At 42.2% G+C, this 22,102-nt stretch overlaps 1 protein-coding gene across 2 annotated transcripts; it reads left to right on the top strand.

Annotated features, from left to right (window-relative positions):
* Positions 1 to 1,522: 1,522 nt before the first annotated feature.
* Positions 1,523 to 20,939, top strand: adra1aa (adrenoceptor alpha 1Aa). 2 transcript variants are annotated; one of them, XM_068023344.1, is made up of 2 exons: positions 1,523 to 2,586; positions 20,034 to 20,939. In XM_068023344.1, the coding sequence occupies exons 1-2, from the start codon at positions 1,671 to 1,673 to the stop codon at positions 20,519 to 20,521; spliced, it is 1,404 nt and encodes a 467-aa protein (XP_067879445.1). In that variant the 5' UTR covers positions 1,523 to 1,670; the 3' UTR covers positions 20,522 to 20,939. The 2 variants fall into 2 exon arrangements, with proteins under 2 accessions (XP_067879445.1, XP_067879447.1); XM_068023346.1 differs by lacking the exon at positions 20,034 to 20,939 and adding an exon at positions 13,197 to 13,263.
* The last annotated feature ends 1,163 nt before the right edge of the window (positions 20,940 to 22,102 follow it).

Genomic DNA, 22,102 nt, shown 5'->3' with positions numbered 1-22,102 from the left:
CAAGTTAACCAGGGCGAATGAGGAGTCTTCACATTTACAACTGATCAGAGGTGAAATGGAGATTGAAACCTATCTCTCATGATGCCTGAAAGCCACAATACATGGAGGATCGAGGGAATTTCACCTGCCCTTCCAAATCTTTTACCAGCTCTGGGAAGGTTTTCTTACAATTGGCTCCTTGTCTTGACTTAACGATAAAAAGCAGCAGAGGCAAGTTGTCACACGTAGGAAAACACACAGCAAATATTCTCAGGTACCTCCAACATGGTTCCATTGGAAAATATATTCGGATGTCCTGCAAACTTGTCTCTTGCGCATTTATGGATTGTCAAGCTTTCGGAACACATTCAAGCATTAGGAGGATTGCTGTCGTTCGAAAAGCTTTCTGTCATTAGGAATCAAATGCATTAAAGTATGCAAAGTTCAAAGGAAAGTGAATGCAGGTCTCCTCCGAACGGGCGAACCAAATGGAATGGCTTGATGTGTCGGGGCACTTGCGACATGAATCGAGTCATCACCACTGACGTGAGGACGCGCAGCAAGCAGATCAATGGCAAGAGTCATAGTCCACGTTGGGGGTTGTCAGGGCTCTCCTACATTTACTGAATGCTAAACAGGGGGAGTCAATTCCGCAAAGGTATTCTCTTCCTCTCTCTCCTCCAAATCAGACATTTGCAGGTGATTTTTCAAGCAAAACCACCGGCAGTTTGCATCTCTGCAGCTGCAAATCTCAATGCAATCTGATCGCAGACGAATCGAGGGACGGTGTTTTCAAGTCTCGACTCGCAGGAACGACAATCTGTTTTGACCGACTGTGATTTGTAAGGCAAGTAAACAGTTCCCACACTTGTACATCACTAAGGTATTGACTGGGCGGAATTTAATTCCAAAGGAAAACCCTGCTTTGTTCAATTTCTGACACTTGAAAGGGACCATGATAATTCATACAAACTGATTCCAACTCATGGTAATTGTCACAGCTTCTTACAAGAACCTGCTCTATTTTCTGATTCTGAAACAGCCTTGCAAAAGATAACCCTTTCAAGAGCCTGTATGCTGCCTCTTCCAATTGTCCCCGATTTGTTCGCTGCTCAACATTATTCAAGGCTCTTCGCTTTCTCCCACGCCCCTGTGGAGTCACTGCGGTCATTTCCTACCCATCCGTGAGCCAATCTTCAGAATGTGCCTCTTCTAAACTGACTCAACCCATCCAGGACGATCACATCACGGCAAATACATGTGAAATTCAATCGAAACTGACAAGTCGGTGGGTGGAGGTCAAACAGTCTGTTGTATTTGAGGGGGAGAGGGTTTCTCACATTCAGTCTTGGCTGGAAGTTTAAAATTCTGCAGCCTTGACGTCCGCTTATCAACTCCTGGTTCACGAAGAGCAAAGTGCGAATTCATGTCACTGTCGTGTGTTCTTCCCTTCCTGACAGGAGAGAGAAGCTGGAAACGGGACCTGAAGATTTCTCGCCCCAAGGCAGAAGGAAGCTCCTCGCCATTTGGATCTTGAACAACAGGGAGGAGCAGTGGGGAGCATCATTCCTCAGTGTGCAACAAGTCCTCAGTTGAAGTGTCGAACTGAACAGTGCGGGTTGATTCGGTCACTGGAACATTTCGGATCGCGCCAATCTTCAAGCTTGTTGGCAAACAAAAAGGGAAGTAAAATGGGATTCCTTTCTGAAAATAAGACATCAGTCCTGATTCTGAATTGCTCCACTTGCAGTTACTATCCCCTGAATGTGACTAGAGCTGTCGCTCTCGGCATTGTGCTTGGTTTTTTCATCCTGTTCGCAATTCTGGGCAATATTCTGGTGATCCTATCCGTGGCCTGTCACAGGAACCTCCAGACGGTCACCAATTATTTCATCATCAATCTCGCCATTGCCGATCTGCTCCTGAGCTGCACCGTGCTGCCATTCTCTGCCACCTTGGAAATTCTTGGGCATTGGGCATTTGGTCGGATCTTCTGCAATATTTGGGCAGCAATGGATGTCCTTTGCTCCACCGCCTCCATCATGAGCCTGTGCGTAATATCCATAGACAGGTATATCGGAGTCAGTTATCCATTGAGACACCCGAGCATTATGACTGAGAAGAGGGGGCTACTAACTCTAGTAGCGGTTTGGATGCTGGCCCTGGTTATATCAGTTGGACCATTGTTTGGCTGGAAAGAGCCCGCCCCAGAAGACGAAACCATCTGCAAAATTACAGAAGAACCCGGTTATGTCCTATTTTCAGCCTTTGGGTCATTCTATGTCCCTTTAACCATCATCCTCATAATGTACTGCAGAGTCTACATCGTGGCCAAGAGAGAAACCAAAAGTTTGAAAGCTGGCAAGAAGAGAGAGAGGTCACACGCGGACGAAGTGACATTGCGTATCCACCGCAAAAATACACAGGCGGATAGTTCACCTCGACTTTCTGAGCTCAACTCCAGGAACAAAGGCACTCAATTGAGAACTCATTTCTCAGTCTTACTCCTCAAGTTTTCGAGAGAGAAGAAAGCCGCCAAGACATTAGGAATAGTCGTGGGAGGCTTCGTACTCTGCTGGCTCCCATTCTTTGTAGCTCTGCCGTTAGGTAAGGACCGATTTCATTCAAGGGTCAGATCTGTTGTTGGTGGCTGGTTGCGTAAATATTGACGCTGATTTGTTACTTTTTAAATGTTCAGTGACCATGACAAACACGAGAGAAAACTGCATTTTTCTCATGGTGACCTTGGGATGCCGAGTCAATGTGTCCAAACCCTGCATCTCCTCCTGTTATCTGATAACATGTCTGCTTTGAGACAGATAAATCAATGGAGAGCCACTTCGTGCTGTAAATTAACAAAAAACATTGCTATCCATGACCTTACTCGCACTTGCAGGACAGGCAGATAGAAAGCACTCAATAATTACGATTGTTTTTAAATGGTGGGGTACATTGTTTATGTCAGGATCGCTTCGAGCAGACTTATGGACAGTCTGATGAAATTGTCTCTGTGAGGCAACCCGATCACTTCATCAATATCCAGGCATCAGTTAAATACTATTGTGATGAAAGCTCACATTTCAAGTCCTTGCAAACAACTTCGGTGGGGCACAAATTAACAATTGATTTCTTCAAAATTCTTAATTCCTGTGTCCACGGTGCCTTGAATATAATAAAACATTCAAGGTGTTCACGGCAGCATCATAAATCAAAATTTGACACCAGACCACATAAAATGATGTTCGGGCAGATGACGAAAAGCTTGGTGAAAGAGATAGGTTTTGAGGAGAGCCTTTATGGAGGAAAGAGAGGTCGAGGTGCAGCGAGGTTTAGGGATGGAATTCCAGAGCTTCGGACCCAGAAGACGCAGTCACCAATGGTGGAGTGATTAAAATTGGGAATGCTGGATCGGCTAAAATTAGAGGAGTGCAGATATCTCGAAGAGTTGTGGGGCTAAAGGAGATTCCAGAGATTGAGAGGGGTGAGACCATGGACAGATTTGGAAACAAAGATAAGGATTTTAAAATTTTCACAAAATGCTGGCAGTCCACAGGTCAGTCACCTCTGAAGTGAAGGGACAAGTTAATGGATCTTAGTCTGAAAGGATAGTTCCAGCTCTTAGTTTTCCCCTTTATTTGGCTTGGTCACTGATAATGAGATATAAAAATATTGCATTTATAAATGAATGTCAAGTGAAAGGCCCATACTGCAAGCACCACCAAGGTTTGAAGAATAGAGAGCAGGTTAAATTAGAAAGTAGCGATTCAAAGCTAGTGTCGGAGGAAAGGAAGAGATGGGGAGCTAAGGATTTCAACAGCTTGAAGATTCTGTGAATGAGCTTTTGTCACAAATGATGGGGGAATCCATTCCAACAGAATGAGGATATGGAGTGGAGTGAGAACAGTGGTGCAATTGAGGTTTAACAGTAATAAAAGTGCAAAAAAAAAAGTGAGAGAGAGAGAAACAACATTTGAGGACAGAGGCGAGGAATTTGAAAATCAAAAAGTGATAGCTGAACTGACTAAAGCAGTTTGGGAGGCAAAGAACCCAACAAATAAAGCTCTGGCATACAGAGGTTGACTAATGGCACAAAGAAGCAACTAATGGCTTTAAATGCTTTGGAAAATAAAGCATCTGCTGTCGTAAAATCCATTCCATCTTTCATTCATAAAAATAATTTGTTCAAATGCTTTGGGTGTCAACTTTCCTGAAAAAGACCCGAGTTGAATGGGGGAATGGAGTTTTCATTCATTTCAATAGCTCCCAAGTTTTGGTCCCATCTTGAATAGGTTTTTTTTCAGGATTATTATGGCTTTCTTCAAGGCCAAAAGGAGAGAAAATTGTGTCACATTGCATGGGATGGGACAGGACGTATAAAGGAAAAAAGTTTTTAATGCAATCTCAGTACTGCAGCCACACAAAAGATAGAGTGAAGATCCCTAAACATTTGCCAAGTGAGTGACATTATTAATAAAGGCTTGAAAAAATTAGGTCTTTTTTCATTGCAACTGAGCAAGCTAACAGGAGGAACTAATTGTAATTCTGAAAATGATACAAGATGCTATAAGAATGAAAGACAGGTTGATCAAAGAATAAGCAAACAGTGAAGTTAGAAATGATTTCCATGCAGTTATTAAAACTTGTAATCCTTCAGCAGGTAACTAGAAAAGAAAAAAAAATGTGAAAAGATGTGAGTTTGGAGAAGCTTGAGAGTTACAAGCTAGCCAGGAAGGATCTAAAGGGAGGGCTAAGAAGAGCAAGGAGAGGACACGAGAAGTCATTGGCGGATAGGATCAAAGAAAACCCTAAGGCTTTCTATAGGTATATCAGGAATAAACGAATGATAAGAGTTAGAACAGGGCCAATCAAGGATAGTAGTGGGAAGTTGTGTGCGGAATCAGAGGAGATAGGGGAAGCGTTAAATGAATATTTTTCGTCAGTATTTACAGTAGAAAAAGAAAATGTTGTCGAGGAGATTACTGAGATACAGCCTACGAGGCTAGATGGGATTGAGATTCACAAGGAGGAGGTGTTAGCAATTTTGGAAAGAGTGAAAATAGATCAGTCCCCTGGGCCAGATGGGATTTATCCTAGGATTCTCTGGGAAGCCAGGGAGGAGATTGCAGAGCCTTTGTCCTTGATCTTTATGTCGTCATTGTCGACAGGAGTAGTGCCGGAAGACTGGAGGATAGCAAATGTTGTCCCCTGTTCAAGAAGGGGAGTAGAGACAGCCCTGGTAATTATAGACCTGTGAGCCTTACTTCGGTTGTGGGTAAAATGTTGGAAAAGGTTATAAGAGACAGGATTTATAATCATCTTGAAAAGAATAAGTTCATTTGCGATAGTCAGCACGGTTTTGTGAAAGGTAGGTCGTGCCTCACAAACCTTATTGAGTTTTTCGAGAAGATGACCAAACAGGTGGATGAGGGTAAAGCCGTGGATGTGGTGTATATGGATTTCAGTAAGGCGTTTGATAAGGTTCCCCACGGTAGGCTATTGCAGAAAATACGGAAGTATGGGGTTGAAGGTGATTTAGAGCTTTGGATCAGAAATTGGCTAGCTGAAAGAAGACAGAGGGTGGTGGTTGATGGCAAATGTTCATCCTGGAGTTTAGTTACTAGTGGTGTACCGCAAGGTTCTGTTTTGGGGCCACTGCTGTTTGTCATTTTTATAAACGACCTGGATGAGGGTGTAGAAGGGTGGGTTAGTAAATTTGCGGATGACACGAAGGTCGGTGGAGTTGTGGATAGTGTCGAAGGGTGTTGTAGGGTACAGAGGGACATAGATAGGCTGCAGAGCTGGGCTGAGAGATGGCAAATGGAGTTTAATGCGGAGAAGTGTGAGGTGATTCACTTTGGAAGGAGTAACAGCAATGCAGAGTACTGGGCTAATGGGAAGATTCTTGGTAGTGTAGATGAGCAGAGAGATCTTGGTATCCAGGTACATAAATCCCTGAAAGTTGCTACCCAGGTTAATAGGGCTGTTAAGAAGGCATATGGTGTGTTAGCCTTTATTAGTAGGGGGATCGAGTTTCGGAGCCACGAGGTCATGATGCAGCTGTACAAAACTCTGGTGAGGCCGCACCTGGAGTATTGCGTGCAGTTCTGGTCACCGCATTATAGGAAGGATGGGGAAGCTTTGGAAAAGGTGCAGAGGAGATTTACTAGGATGTTGCCTGGTATGGAAGGAGAGTCTTTCGAGGAAAGGCTGAGGGACTTGGGGTTGTTTTCGTTAGAGAGAAGGAGGAGGAGAGGTGACTTAATAGAGACATACAAGATAATCAGAGGGTTAGATAGGGTGGATAGTGAGAGTCTTTTTCCTCGGATGAGGATGGCAAACACGAGGGGACATAGCTTTAAGTTGAGGGGTGAAAGATATAGGACAGATGTCAGAGGTAGTTTCTTTACGCAGAGAGTAGTAGGGGCGTGGAACGCCCTGCCTGCAACAGTAGTAGACTCACCAACTTTAAGGGCATTTAAGTGGTCATTGGATAGACATATGGATGTAAATGGAATAGTGTAGGTCAGATGATCGGCGCAACATCGAGGGCCGAAGGGCCTGTACTGCGCTGTAATATTCTAATTCTAATTCTAAGATAGCTCCAATTGAAAAGATACCACTGGCACAAACACAATGGGTCAGATGTCACATTTTGGTTTCTATGGAGTTAGTCCTGTATGCAAAGATCAACATTTCTCATCATAAAAATGTTTATAAGAGCATAAGAACATAAGATAAGAACATAAGAACTATGAGCAGGAGCAGGCAATTCAGCCCCTCGTGCCTGCTCCACCATTCAATACAATCATGGCTGATCTCATCTCGGCCTCAACTCCACTTTCCTGCCCGTTCTCCATAACCCTTCAACCCATTACTGATTTAAAATCTGTCTATCTCCTCCTTAAATTTACTCAATATCCCGGCATCCACTGCACTCTGGAGTAGTGAATTCCACTATATGTCATTCAAGCGCAAGACACGAAAATTTGATATTACAATCTGCAAGTAGAATGCCAATTATTTTTCAGCTGCTGGCATCATCACAATTCCTGCTTAACTTCTGTTAAGTAGCTTCCTTAACCACCAAACCCAACTAAAATATTTACAAAGAGCAAGATTTACACAATTACACCGGCAGGTAACATGTTAGATTCACAGAAAAAATGTACTTAACCAGCTGGAGCAGATTTTAAGATGGGTCATGCAAGCAGCCAACAACTCTGAACCACTTGTTACTCCTGAAAATTGATATTTCACCCAAAGAATGAAAGTTGGAATCTCACCATAGGAGTTTGAGAATTTGAATTCAGTTTTTAAAAATTTGCAAATAAAAAGCTGGTATCAGGAAATATGATTAAACTCTACGATTAAGTTGTGGCCGGTATAGAGAGGTATTAACAATTTGAAAAAAGCACATTTTCTTTCTTTTCTCTCCTTTCCCAATGCACATTTCCTGACAAAAATCAAGAGTTTCGTTTCGACTTGGACATTTATATTCCCAATCTAATGCACTTTTTAAACAATGCATAACTGAACATATCGCTAATCGCCCTTAATATTTTTTGAATTAATTCTTGAGATGTGGACCTCACTGTCAAGGCCAGCATTTATTGCCCTGAGAGGTTGGTGATGAGCTATCTTCTTGAACTGAGTGACTGGATAGGCCACTTTACAGGGCAGTTAAGACTCAACCACGTTGGTTTGGGACAGAAGTCACATACAGGCTAGATCAGGTAAGGATGGCAGATTTTTCTTTCCATTGGTGAGCCAGTTGGGCTTTTATACAATCCAACAGCTTCAAAATTCAAACTCTTATTCTCTGACTTCAACATTAGTGACCAGGTTCAGCAAGTGGCTCAGAGTTGCTGGCTGCATGTCTGACCCATTTGACCGGTCTTGGCTTCTGCTTATGATTGCTGAATATACGGTTAATTTAATTCTAACAAGTTCACAGCACAAGAAGCATAAAAAATGTTTGATACCCGCCTTGCAAGAAGCATCTTCTTAATGCAAATGACCACAAACAGTTTCTTGCACCAAAGGATGTATACCATTTAAATGCAGACATTTTTAAAATGGCATTTGCTTTCCAAGACAAGCACCTGCCATTTGTAATTGAACAACAATGATTAGCAGTCTTGAAATTCTCAGCCTCAATTGCAAATCTCTCCATGGCCACACCTCTCCCCAGGCCTCACACCTAACCTCCTGCAGGCCTAGAACTCTGTAAGATCTCTGCACTCTTCCAAATATGGCCTCCTAATTTTAATCGCTCCATAATTGACAGCCATGTCTTCAGCTGCTGAGGTCTTCAGCTCTGGAATTGCCTCCCTCAACCCCATCTGTCTCTCTCTCTCTCTCTCTCCTCCTTTAAGATGCATCTGAAAACCTACCTCTGGCAAAGTTTTTGGTCATGTGACGCAAGAGCTCCTTACTTGGCTCTGTATCAAATTTTGTTTGATAATGTTTCCGTCAAGCACCATGGGGTGTTTCACTACTTTAAAAGGTGCTGCATAAATGCAAGTTGTTATGTTGTCATCATTTGTGATTGAGTTGTACTTTGTAGGGAAATTAAGCCTTGGGGATGAATGGGGATTTATGTCTTCTGGTTTCTGGAGCTGGATTACAGAAGGTTCATTAGTTATGCCAGTAAATTGCCTTTTAGTTCGTTGAAAGAAAAGGGAAGATCATCACTCCAGCTCCATCATATTGAGTTGGTTTTCTGGTCACCAGTTCAGGTTTCAAAATAACACTCGCCGACTAATTTGTATGGCAGACATTTAAATTCTTCAACATAAAATCATTATTGACACTTCCTCCACACAAGAGAAAATGATCCCCCTTAGTGAAAATGTAATAACTATTCAGAGCTCATGTACTTCAGTGCCTTTTTGTACAGTTCAGACATCTGTCTCCGACTTCACTGCTTCCTTTCCAAAGGCATTAGAAGTGCTTCGAAAACTCACACTGGTGCCAACTAATCTTTACTTCCCGATTTACCCCTCGCCCTCTTTCTTATTCTGGTACCCCATTTCAGTGCCTTTTTCTTTCTCAATTTAATTTTAAAAAAACTTTTAATATGGAAAAACATTTTCATCTTGGAAAATAAAAGAACGCACAAGTTTCATTTCCTGTGAATGCTGAATGTGTATAACAGGCTGACTGCACTGGGAAATGTTCTGCTGCCAGATAGAGTTACTCAAATATTTCAGGATTAAAGGCTTGATTTCGCAGGAGGCAGCACTTCCCAGTAGGTTTCATTTGTACAAGACACCAAATAGGGAGAAATGAGTGAGATTATTAAGCCCATCTCAACTCATACATCAAGAATTGACAGTTCTCCTCATACCCAACAATCACGGCATTGAGCAGTCTCTTAAAAAATTCCAGGATTTCACCCTGAAGTGCACATACAAAACACCATTTATGTTTGGATGCAATTCCAGATAAAACAAAGTAAAATTATCTCCTTCACACTGCCTCAAAGTTCATTTCACATGTTGACTGCTCGTGTGACATATTTTCTAATTTGTGTTCACAAGTTTGAACCTATTGTCTGATTGTCGTGGTGGTTTAATTTGCAGTCTGTGTTTCCCATTTCTTTACTGTCTTAAATACCCAAGTCATGTTATGAGCCTTTATTTTTGCGTATTTTGCCACAGAAAAGACTTGGATTAAAATAGCACCAACGTTACATTAAAAAACTCTGATGATTTATATTTAAAATGCTTTGGGCTGGCCTTGATGTTTCCCTATGGACTAAAATTATTAGCAATTTGTTAGACTGTCTCAGCAATCAAAAAAAATCATCGTACCCAGTGCACTGGAAAGTCTTTGATCCCTTTTAAACAGCGACACAAGGGGAAAGAGCAGCTTTTGAAACAGGAAGCCTACAAGGATGGTGAGGTTAGCCAATGAGAAAGCTGTGAGGGCTTTCATGGAGGCAAAGTGATAAGAACTGCTGGAGTCTCGCTGGAAACCACCATGTTTAAATTAAGGAAGAGAACCCGCTGCTGTGAGGAAACATGATATGCTCTTTACTTTGTTTTATCTGGAATTGCATCCAAACATAAATGGCGTTCTGTATATTCACTCCAGGATGAAATAAAGCAGCTGCTTGGTTTGCATCAATCCTCATTTCATCAAGTAATCATTAGGTCTTCCTATGGAGAGATTTAAAAAATACACATTCCAAAGACAAAAATATCTGCTTCAAGTCACAAGGGGGTATTTCTGTTTCAACCTTGGGTTTTTCATAATCATGCAAGTGGATGCAAGACGGTGGAAGTCAACTCCAATCAAAAATAGTATGTGCAGACTGCTTACAGAAGTTACTGATTTCTCTTGAACTCAGAAGATATCTACAGCAAAACTGAATTTATAACAAACTTGTAAGGTCATTTCTTCATCACTTCCTTCAAAGTTGTAAATCCTGGGTTTCTCATTTCCTTCATCATATCCTAGCCCGCTGAGAATAGGGATCAGACTGCAGATACAAAATACTTTCGCTCACCACCAAACTCAATAAGTATGACCAGGACATGACAAGCATTCTCTGGATATAATTATAAAATACACCAACATTAAATGGATGAAATGGATTGTGTCTTGACAAGGAATTACATCTCTCTCTCAGCTATAGTTCACCATCAGACCTTTCTAATTGGGCAGCTACGGTTGCTGTGCTTTGATTTGGTGAGCGTATAGGTTGACACATGGAGATGTCTCCCTTCTCCTTAACCGTCCTGGTCTAGTTCCTGTTAGGAAAGTGAACCAACAATGAGACTCCTGTCCTTCCTCATATCATATTTATCTTGTGGTGCATAATGCTGCCAAAATTTGGCTCAGTGGAAGGAGATAAGAGTAGAGATAATGGGCAGGTATTCTAATTGGCAGGATGTGGTGAAGGCCTGCAAGAGCCTGTGATGGGATAGAAAGCCGTATATCCAATATTGCCAGTGACACAAAAATAGGCAGCATTGCAAGCAGTGCAGATGGAAGCATAAAATTACCAAGAGGTATTGATAAATTGAGTGAATGGGCAAAATTGTGGATTTCAATGTTGGCAAATCTGAGGAACCACCAATTGCAGCCAAAGCGGAAACTCTACTCATCGGTGTGCAGACACTGCATCTCACCAACCATGAGGAATCATATGAACATCCGTTAATGCAGTACAAACTGCCAGAACAACCTTGAAGTAGGGAAGCACTGAGACAAATAAATCATATGCAAGTCAACATTTTTAATGGAGGAAAAACTTATCTCTGATTTAAGATCAGTAACAGTTGTGGTGCAATAACCTGTATGTATTGCAATCATCTGAAGAGATGAATGACTGATGATAAAACGTGTTGGCATATAAGCTTGATCTGACACATCTGGATATAAGCTTAGATGGCTAGCTAGATTTATAGGAAGCTGAATAAGATATGGCAGGTTTGTGTAATTAGTTTCAGGAGCATCGGTGCTTGTTAGAAACTCAATAATTCCACGACCATCCATGATGGATGTTGCAAACATATCAAGAGGAGAATAGGTGCACTGGTACTTTTTAAATGTTTTGGAAGAATTTCCTAATGCTATTTCTTGGTTATCAGAAACTGTGAATATTCTAATTTAAAAACTCACTTGGCTGAATTTTACCAGAAATTCAAAGCCGTGGGCTGCGGGGGTTGAGCGGGGGGGGGGGGCGGGCGGGCGCCGGTAAAATTCTGCTGGAAGAGGCCCGCTTTGACCCCCGACGTCGTGAAGGGCCCACCGCATAGTATCGGCAGCGGGGGGACCTGAGTGCAGTCCCCTGGCGCATGGCGGCGGGGCCTTCATCTAAATATTTAAATTAACCTTATGTAGATGCAAATGAAATTACCTACAGGCTGCGGCCGTCCCACACCTATTTTCTGGCTGCCAAACGCAGCTCGCACACCTTCGGAACTCCGAGGCGAGAACCTGGTGAGGAGGAGGAGTGGGGAGGGGGAAGGAATAAAATTTTCAGGGTGGGTGGGGTGGGGGAGCAGGGAAAACACTTTTTGTTGGCTGTGGGGATGGTAGGAAGGCGTTGAAGGGCAAAAGTTAGAAGGTTGGGTGGGGAGCAGGGGGCGGAAATTCATGTAGGGAATAAGGCAAGTTTTGTTAATATCGGGCAATCAGATGACCATTGGGGGGGGGCATTGGGGAAGGGCCTGCATATCACAATTATTTGTTAAAAAAAAGCATCATGTACCTTTTTAACATTTAAATCTTTGCTAAGGGGCTTAAAGCCCTTTAAAAAATGGCGCCAGACGCTGTTGCCGGGGACACGGCAGCCACCCCCTCTACATCATCGGGGCAGCCACTCCACGCCTGTATTTAAATCAGCCCCCGCGCGTAATAATGCAGGAGCTGCGTGGCAGCACTTCCATATCGGACGGCCGCCGAGTTCAAAGCACACTGCCACAGAGCGTGGCATGCTAATAAAATCCAGCCCACTATCTAGAGTTTATGCAGGATCGAATGTTGAGTTAAAAGCATATGAAGTGGGTTTAACCTTTCCAAATGCTATTTTTAGGATGATTATTAACATATTTGTATATTCCCTGTCTGCAAAATTTTGAACGCATCTTAACTCAGTTAACAATTGCATTAAATTAACAAAGGTACTAATTTGTATAAATACATCAACAGGCTCACAAATAGTACAGCAGAGGAAACGGAACCCAAAATTAGCTCTTCATGAATGGGATGCTACCGCAACAACAACTTGCATCTATATAGTGCCTTCAACGTAGGATGTCAGTACGGGTGATGAAAAGCTTGGTCTAAGCAATAGGTTTTAAAAGTGGGTCTTAAAGGAAGGCAGAGAGGTGGAGCAATGGAGAGGTTTAAGGAGGGAACGGAGGAGCAATATGGTTTCAGGCATGGCTACTAATGTTTGGGTTAACCATGCACAGGTCCAGAGTTGGAGGAGCACAGAGCTCTTGAAGGGTTGTGGGGCTGGAGGAGACTACAGATATATGCAAGGGTCAGGCTGTGGAGGGATTTGAGCACAAGGATAAAAATGTTAAAACTGCAGCGTTTGTGAACCAGGAGCCAATTTTGGTCAGCGAGCACAGGAGTGATGCGTGAGCAGGAGTTGGCGCGGGAAAGGATAGCATTATTTTGGATGAAAATGTTGACAAATGTGTGCATTCTCAGGATCATTGCCAGTTTGAATTCACAGCCCCCTCCTGTTTCCTCAGCATGCAAGAAAGTAACCTCCCCCGCTGCACTCCCGCCGCATTCCTGAACTTAAAGTTGAAGAAAATTCTGCTTTGTTCCTGCTGTTTTACAATCTAAAAAGAGGCTGTTGACTGAAAAATTAAGCACTGCCCATAGTCTTCATTTTCCCTTCAATTGAGGTGAAAGGAGTTTGACTTCTTCATATAATAAAAGCAAAATACTGCGAATGCTGGAAATATGAAATAAAAACAGAAAGTGCTGGAAAAACTCAGCAGGACTGGCCCCATTCGTGGAGAGAGAAGCAGAGTTAAGGTTTCAGGTCAGTGACCCTTCTTCAGAACTGGCAGATATAAGAAATGTAAACGATTTTAAGCAAGTAAAGCGGTGGTGGGGCAAGAGATAACAAAAGAGAAGGTATTGATAGGACAAGGTCCTACAGCCTGCTGGACTGAAAATTGAATTCAATAATTTCAGAGCACGATGGGCCTCCCATTTTACTTTTATCTTCAGTTATTTTTTTCTTTTATTTTTTGTGTTTATTTGATTTTAGTTTGTTCAGTTTGTTTCTACTGTGCCTAACTACCTTTTTCATGTTTGTGCTTGCGGCTGTTCAGTTTCAGTCCATGAACACCCTATCCGTATGAATGCTTTGTCTTTCAGCACACCATTAACATATTGATTGCCTTTACTCCATGACCTTCTGGTCAGCTATTCTGTGTCATTGTCCGATCAATACCTTCTCTTTTGTTATCTCTTGCCCCACCCCCGCTTTACTTACCGAAGATCTTTTACATTTCTTACATCTGCCAGTTCTGAAGAAGGGTCACTGACCTGAAACGTTAACTCTGCTTTTCTCTCCACAGATGCTGCCAAACCTGCTGAGTTTTTCCAGCACTTTCTGTTTTGACTTCTTCATATCCTTCTTCTGCGTTTTTGTATCAATTAGATTTAGCATTTTACTTCTTTCTCAGTTTAACAGAAGATGTAATTATAGCTGGGTACTGTGTAAGAACCACTGTGCATTTAATTGGAACAGATAGTGTGTGCTTTCCTTTCAGTCTTCAGAAAGCTGCACACTGCACTGTAATTTTGTGCTTCTTGCATCAATCATAGAACAAAGGAGATTCAGGCTGATCATAACTAACCTCCTTATTCAATACAGCAAAAAAACATCAAAAGGATGAATCAATGATTTTGATTTTGCTTTTAAACTGCTTTTTGGAAGCATTCACACTAAAGCTCGTTTATTAAGACAATTCAACTACAGAAAAACCAATAGTCTTTATCGATTTAAGTTTATCAATAACGTCTTTACTCACAGTGGTGAGAACATGGAACTCGCGAGCACATGACTGAGACAAATAGTCCAGCCTTTCAGGGGAAGCAAGATACATAAGTGAAGGAGAAAGGAGTAGAAGGATATGTTGATAGGGTGAGGTGAAGTAGGGGTGGGAGAAGGTTTGTGTGGAGTATAAACACCCATATCTATCTTTTTGGCTGAATGACCTGTTTCTGTGTTGCAAAGTCTGTCAGCCTGGGCAATTTTCAAGAATTTTTCAAGAATTGCACGCAACATTTATCACACTGGTAATAGGGGGTGGGCGGGGGGGCAGGGGCTATTAGTAAACACCCACCAAAACAATGACCCCCTACTCGTCCCTCCCCACAAAATAATCCCTCATGACTTTTGCACACCTCGGCTTATAATTTCCCAGACAGGTCGACATTGAAGAGGGCAAGGTGGGGGGGAACTGCATTTTTCTCAATTGTCCTTACAAAACTGCCAAGTTTTTTAAATTGCTATTTTAGCTACAAATAGCTCATTGTGAAAGGCATGCTGAAAAAAGGCATCAAAAACCAATCAAACTCAATCTCCTTTCATGTGCATGATGTGTTAAACCTATCCATTGCTAGTGCATCAAATTAACACATTTTTGATAATTTACCTCACTGCAGACACTTCACCTCACACTTTTATATTTTGTATTCCATATTTAATAACATTCAACTATCGACAAAGATACTACTCAACCATCCTCATATCCTGCCTTGGAAGCAGTTCAGAGAAGGTTCACTCGATTGACTCCTGGGATGAGAAGGTTATCTTATGAGGAAAGGTTGGACAGGTTGGGTCTATATTCATTGGAGATCAGAAGGATGAGAGGTGATCTGATTGCAACATATAAGATCCTGAGGGGACTTGATAGGGTAGATGTGGAAAGGATGTTTCCCTTGTGGGAGAGACTAAAACTAGGGGCCACAGTTCAAAAATAAGGGGTCTCCCATTTAGGACAGAGATGAGGAAAACATTTTTCTCTCAGAGGGTTGTGAGTCTGTGGAACTTTCTTGCCTGGAGAGCAGTGGAGGCAGGGCCATTGAATGTTTTTAAGGCAGAGGTGGACAGATTCTTGACAAACAAGGGAGTCAAAGGGTATCGGGGGCAGGCAGGAAAGTGGACTTGAGTCCACAAACAGATCAGCCATGATCTTATGGAATGACGGAGCAGGCTCGAAGGGCCGAATGGCCTACTGCTGTTCCTAGTTCGTTTGTTAGTAAATTCCTTCTCATATCTTCTCCGATACAAAGATCAGCTGCTTACTATAATGTGTCTGCTTTCACCTCTACCTCAGACCATCTGCTGCCAAAACGCTGATCCATGTCTTGGTCACCTTCAGACTTGACTGTACCAATACTCTTCTGACCAGGCTCCCATCCTCCACGCTGTAAACTTAAGTTTATCCTGTCCTGCTCGCCCATCACTCCTTTCCTCAGTGACCTACCAGGACTTCTGGTATCTCAATGCCAGCAATTCTCATCTTCCTGTTTGAAGATCTTCATGGCCTTACCCCTTCCCATCTCCATAATTTCTTCCAGCCCAACAATTCAAGTCCCATTTCTCCCGATATCTCTCTATACCTTTGACTCTGGAAACTTGTGCATCCCATATCCTCCTTTCCCTTTGTCTCACCACTGGCAGTCATGCCAACCACCATCTATGTTCCATGTTCTAGAATTCTCTCCTTCAACCCCTCCACCATCCCAAATCTTGGACCAAGCTTTTGGTCACCCCCACCACCTCCTTCTTTGGCTCAGCATCCACGTGGCCTGATTATACCTCTGTGAAGCACTTTGGGATGTCCTTCAACTTAACACTAGTTGCTGTTGTCAGATGGTTCTCACATTAGTGCTGACATTATGTAAACATTGCTTCAGTCTGGGAGTGCTGGAAAATAGGAACTAAAACTACTTGTCACATAGCCTAAGTGAATACCAGAACTCCCTTAGCATTGCTTATTTGCTATTTTGGTGCCTTGAGCATGGTTTATAATGTTTATAGCAGTTGCTGCAAGGTCCTAGATGGATAATCACCCAGTCCTACATCGTCACTCAAACCTTGAGCACACACTCTCATTCTCCTACTGCTCTCAGTCCAGTTTGCTGATGCAGTATATTACAGCCCCACAATGGCTGCTACTGCTGCCTGTGCAATCTGATCAGCTCAACAACCAATTAGAAAACAAAGCAAAACTGTACAATCATACAGCCTAATAATTTTCATGATGTGGATTGATTACACTGAGACCTAAGTAAAAAGCATATGTAAAAAGGCAATCATAATCGCCAAGGCAGAGTAGAGGCTTCTGATCTCAAAATCAAGCAAATCATGTGTCAATCAACTTTAGGTGGACATAATGCTTTCCTTACTCCCACGAATACCACCGCCCACCGCCCCCCACCCCCCACCCCCCACAATCCCCATTTTTTTAGTTTCCAGGCTCAGCTCGTTGTAATTCGTACAGGTAGTAACCAAAGCTTACAGGTTTAAGGTGATTGGTTGAAGAACCAAAGGCAGCATGAGGGAAGTATGGGGAGTCGGATTAATCGGATTAATGGGAATGATGGCCTGAATGGCTTCCTTCCATGCTCTATTATTCTATGATGCAATAACTCATTGACAAAGAATGATTTAGTAGACTGTTCAATGTAATAGCTTCACCTGTTTCTCACAACCTGAACTCCCCTTATCTTTCTACACCTTAGAACTAAGGCCAAAAGGACAAAATTCAGGCTCGTTAAGCGAACAAACTGCAATTTTCCGTGGAGTTAGCTTAAACTGTTGTGATATTTCCAATTACAAGAGAAAAAAGATATTAGCATTTATGTTGCATCTTTCAGGATACCCCAAAGCACTTTAAAGTTCATGAAGTACTTTTGAAGTGTAGTCACAGTTGTGAAGTAGCAAATATGATTGTCAGTTTGTGCACAGCAAGCTCCCACAGCAATGTGACAACAATGACCAGTTTATCTGTTTTTCTGATATTGATTGAGGGATAAATATTGGCCAGGATACCAGGATCCCTCCTTTGCTCTTCTTGGAAATAGCGTCCTGGGATCTTTTACATCCACCTGAGAAAGCAGACAGGGCCTCAGTGTAACGTCTCATCTTAAAGATGGCGCTTGTGGCAGTGCAGCACTCCCTCAGTACAGCATTGGAAGGTCAGCCTGGAGTTTTGTGCTCAAGTCTCTGGAATGGAACTCAAACCCACAATCTCTGACTCACAGAGTCACAGAGTCATTTACGACACAGAAGGAGGCTATTTGGCCCATTAAGTCCATGCCAGCTCTCCACGGAGCTGTTTAGTCAGTCCCACTGCCCCGCTCAATCCCTGTAGCCCTGCAAGTCTTTCCTTTTGAAGTCCTTGATTCAGAGGCAGAAGTGCGAACCACTGAGCCACTGCTGACAGGAGAGAGAGAGAGAGAGAGAAAGCAAGCCATATGTTGTCATGACAAAGAGGATATTAGCCATTGCACTGGTTGGCAGCACGTGAGTCAGTAAATGCCCCTTTCATATAGGCATACACATTTATCTGACTGGCTCAGTTACAGTCAGCTAGGGGCCCTGGTCATTGCATTGGACAATCATTAATGTTTGCCAAACATCGTGTCCCTTTACACAGCTGAGATGCTCATCGCTGGTCATATTGTTTTCTCATTTTCACTGTTGTGGAACAGACCATCTTGAAATGCCATTTTAAAAATTCAAAACAAAGAATTAATTAAAAAAAAAGCAGCACCATCCTTTCTGTATAACTGCATCATATTCCGAAAACATGAAGACTATTAAATGCGACAGGCAACAGGGACTAATACATCAACAATCTTTACTTATTTGTCCAAAGCATCTTGAAAACACAATGATTGATCAGACACACATTGTCACTCTGTTCCCACTGCAGATTAAATTTCCACTCACTAATTCAAGTCCCTGCCATCTAGGTTAGGTAAATAGCAGGCTAGATAAATACATGGGAAACAAAACATCTTTCAAGCGCTGCAGGGTCTTTGTAAAATTTTACTTATTCAATATTTTTGAAAATAAAGTTTCCTTTTAATTTCTGAATCAGACGGAAGAATATCAAGGTAGATCCATTTGCTTTCATGCAACACTTCACCCTTCTCAACCCTTTCAGATCTACCCTGCTGCAAAATAATCTGTTTGCAGAATGGCACAGGTCATGGTAAAAAGACACAAAACCAGCTATTACTCTGCACTGTGCACACACTAAATACTTGACCCGAAAAACATGATGCAGCAATAATTTAAACAAGGCGAGAGATTCCACAGCCTAAAGTGGATATGGGCACCTCCTGTTCAAGCACAAGATCAGAAAAGGCCCCGTGTTGAATTGCTGAGCTGCACCAAATTAATCACAGTTAGGCAGTGGGGTTAGGTAATGTAGTGGTTTATGCGAGTGGACGAACAACCCACTGGTCCTGAGTTCAAATCTCACCATGACAGATTGTGAAATTGAATTCAATAGCTCAGGTACCAAAAACATTACCACGAAGTCTGCCAGACTGCTGTACAACCCAATTGGTTCATTAATGTCCTCCAAGGAAGAAACTGCTGTTTCTACCCAGTCTGACCCAGCTGTCAGTGTCCTTAGGGTGGTGAGAAATAGGGAATAAACACAACATGGCCAGCGTCAGCCACATCCCAAGAACAAAAGCACCAAGACAATGAAATGACAGGTTAGCCTTCACTTCAAATGTTTATTGTATGTTTACAGGATGGCACAACATTTCAGTTGTGATTTCTGCAAGCTTATTTTCATCTCGAACCTTCCAAGAGCTTCTCTCTCTCACTCACCACTTTCTTTCTTGCTTTTGTGGGGCAAACTAACTGGGGTCATCGTGTAGTACCACCAAAGTGTTCTTGGATGGTCCTCAGTGGGAGCATTGAATCTCTGTGTTTAGTTAGCAATATGTTTTCAAGTGGCCCGGAAGCTAATGAAAGGAAGATTCATATACTTGGAATCTTGGGATAGTAATGTTCCCTGTCCCAAGTGTCAGCACGATGCATTCAGCTTCACAAAGACATTCTGGGCCAGGGTGAACCTTTGAATTCAATGTTTTAGTGCTGATTACATACCCTCTTTACCATTTTGCACTATGACCTGTTTCTATACAAATTCGCTGCCTCTCATACATCTCATCATTCAGCGTGATTAGGCATATTACCTGTGTAACTGGTATTTTCAAAGAGTATGACTACTTTCCGCTTTCAATTACCTTCTCAAAAGCAGTACTCTATATCCCACTTCCGTGCCAATAAATATGGAACAGTGCCTTCTTAGTTTGCTGTGATCTTTGACCGGCAGATTATTAAATTTAGCTACAATTGAAATACCAGCTTTAGCTTGCAAATCCATCATTGTGGGTCACGTTGTTCCTTGTTTATCATTTTGAAGAGGAAGGAATATGACCCTGCTGCAGTGAATCACTGATTAAAATTCAACTTGACGTCAATGCAAATGCGCACCTTAAACAATGGCATTTCTTCTTTGTTACCACAGGTTCCTTCTTCCCTGCGTACAAACCTCCAGAGATTATCTTCAAAATAGCATTTTGGCTTGGCTATTTTAACAGCTGCATAAACCCGATCATATACCCGTCTTCAAATCAAGAATTTAAAAAGGCGTTCCAAAACATCCTGAAGGGTCAATGCCGCTACAGGAAACAGGCATGCATCAAATCCCACCTGAGCTACAGCACAGACAGCAGCGATGTTGCAGAGGGGCAAAAGAATGTGGTACGCATTCCTGTCGGGTCCAAGGAGGCTTTCTTCAAGATCACCAAATCTGACGGAGTGTGTGAATGGAAATTATTGTCCACCCTACCAGATCACAGAACAAAGAACAACTGTAAGCCATTCAATGGGAGAGACAGAACAATTTTGCACTCCTGTTGTACTGATGCCAATGGAGCAGACTGCGATACCTACAGTGCACCGAGTTTGAAACTGCACGCTTACTCGGTTGGTGATTATGGTGATGCCGTTTGAACGCGTGACCCAGCACTTGACAAGAAGCTTCCCGATGGGGAAAATACCCAATCTCACAATTTTTCCACACTGACAGAAATCTGCAATTTTGCATCTCAAATTTCATTGATCCATCATATGACACGAAGTGTTTACTCACCAATGTACACTCACAACACCAGGCATCTTTCAGCAGCCGAGGTAAGTTTGAAATGGTGTTTAAGGTTGGATCACGAAGATAGATGCAGTTCTTTCCTGACAAGGAGATAAAAGACAGACTCAGTCACTTGAATCGAAGAGAGACTGCAAAGACTCTTTCCAATCTCGGACTATTGTTCAGTTCTATACAGATTTACCTGAAAAGTGAAGTAGCTAAATTAGGTTTGCTTGACTTTCCAATAACCTATTTTAAAATTTAGTGGCAGGCTCATTTTTATTGTGGATTACATGTATTTAGAAAGAAACCAAGTGGAGCAAGCTCTGCAGGCTGATTAAAATCCAGGAAGACTCCTATTCCTTTTCAGCAATTCATATGTGTAAGGTAATCTGTGTTTAGCCCAAGCTAATGTGAAACTTTTCTCTGACAAGACAGTGAACTAAGGTGCTTAAAGAGATCGTTTTACTTCAAATGAAAGAGCTCGAAAGTTACAACTTTGCATTTCATAACAACATTCAAGTCAGCATGACAGTTCTCATCCTCGTGGTCCTTTGTGGTTATGAAACTACTCTGTAAAATCAACATGAAGTAACACGACAGAACACGACAGCATTTTGGGGTTTTTTTGAGATAAGAATTCTCTCTCTATTTTACCAACCCCCATTTTTGTTTGCAAAATCAGAATCATATTTTAATAGTAAGATCATACTGAATCAGGATATCCCAATAGCATTTGGCTCTTAGGAAATAAATGGGGCATGTAAAAGTCAGATAGCATAACAAGACACAGCACCTTGCTATGCTGTCTGACTTTCTGGATGTAATGGAATGAATAAGTCATAGTCAATCGTGCTTGCAGCAAATCCCTTCTTCTAAGTATATCCGTCTCCCATTTCTCCATGTCTTCAGAGTAGGTTTTTCTTGCAGCCTATCCATCCTCAGCTCTCTGCCATGTGGATTCGAATAGGATACACAAGAATAACAGGTGAGCCACCCTGACCAATCTAAAGAATAAGTGATACATAATGATGTAAAGCTGAGCTAAACAGATGCAATGATCACAGGTTTGTAGTTTTTGTGCGAAGTTAGATGATTTGCATTGGGACATTGCAATTGATCTCAACCTTCTTAGATTGGGAAGGAAAAGAAAAGAAAAGAATCAGAGAGTCATTGCAGCACAGGAGAACAACATTCTGAAGACATAGTTTACCCTCAATTAACTTCTTCCAAAAAGTATGGGTCAAGTCTTGCTAAGGCTGCCTTCTGCGGTTGAAATAGACTGCTAACACTCACTTTAAAGGTTCACCTATGAAGAATGGCCACATGGGCAAAGCACTGCAGAGAATGGCCATCCATAGAATTCTAACCCAGCATGAGTCAGAGCCTTTGAGAGATGAGCAAAGAAAATGGACTGTTTGGGAAACATGAAAAAAAGGACTCAGAGA

The sequence above is a fragment of the Heterodontus francisci genome, chromosome 47 (assembly GCF_036365525.1).
Source record: "Heterodontus francisci isolate sHetFra1 chromosome 47, sHetFra1.hap1, whole genome shotgun sequence".
NCBI lineage: Eukaryota > Metazoa > Chordata > Chondrichthyes > Heterodontiformes > Heterodontidae > Heterodontus > Heterodontus francisci.
This window is presented reverse-complemented; position numbering and strand designations above follow the sequence as displayed.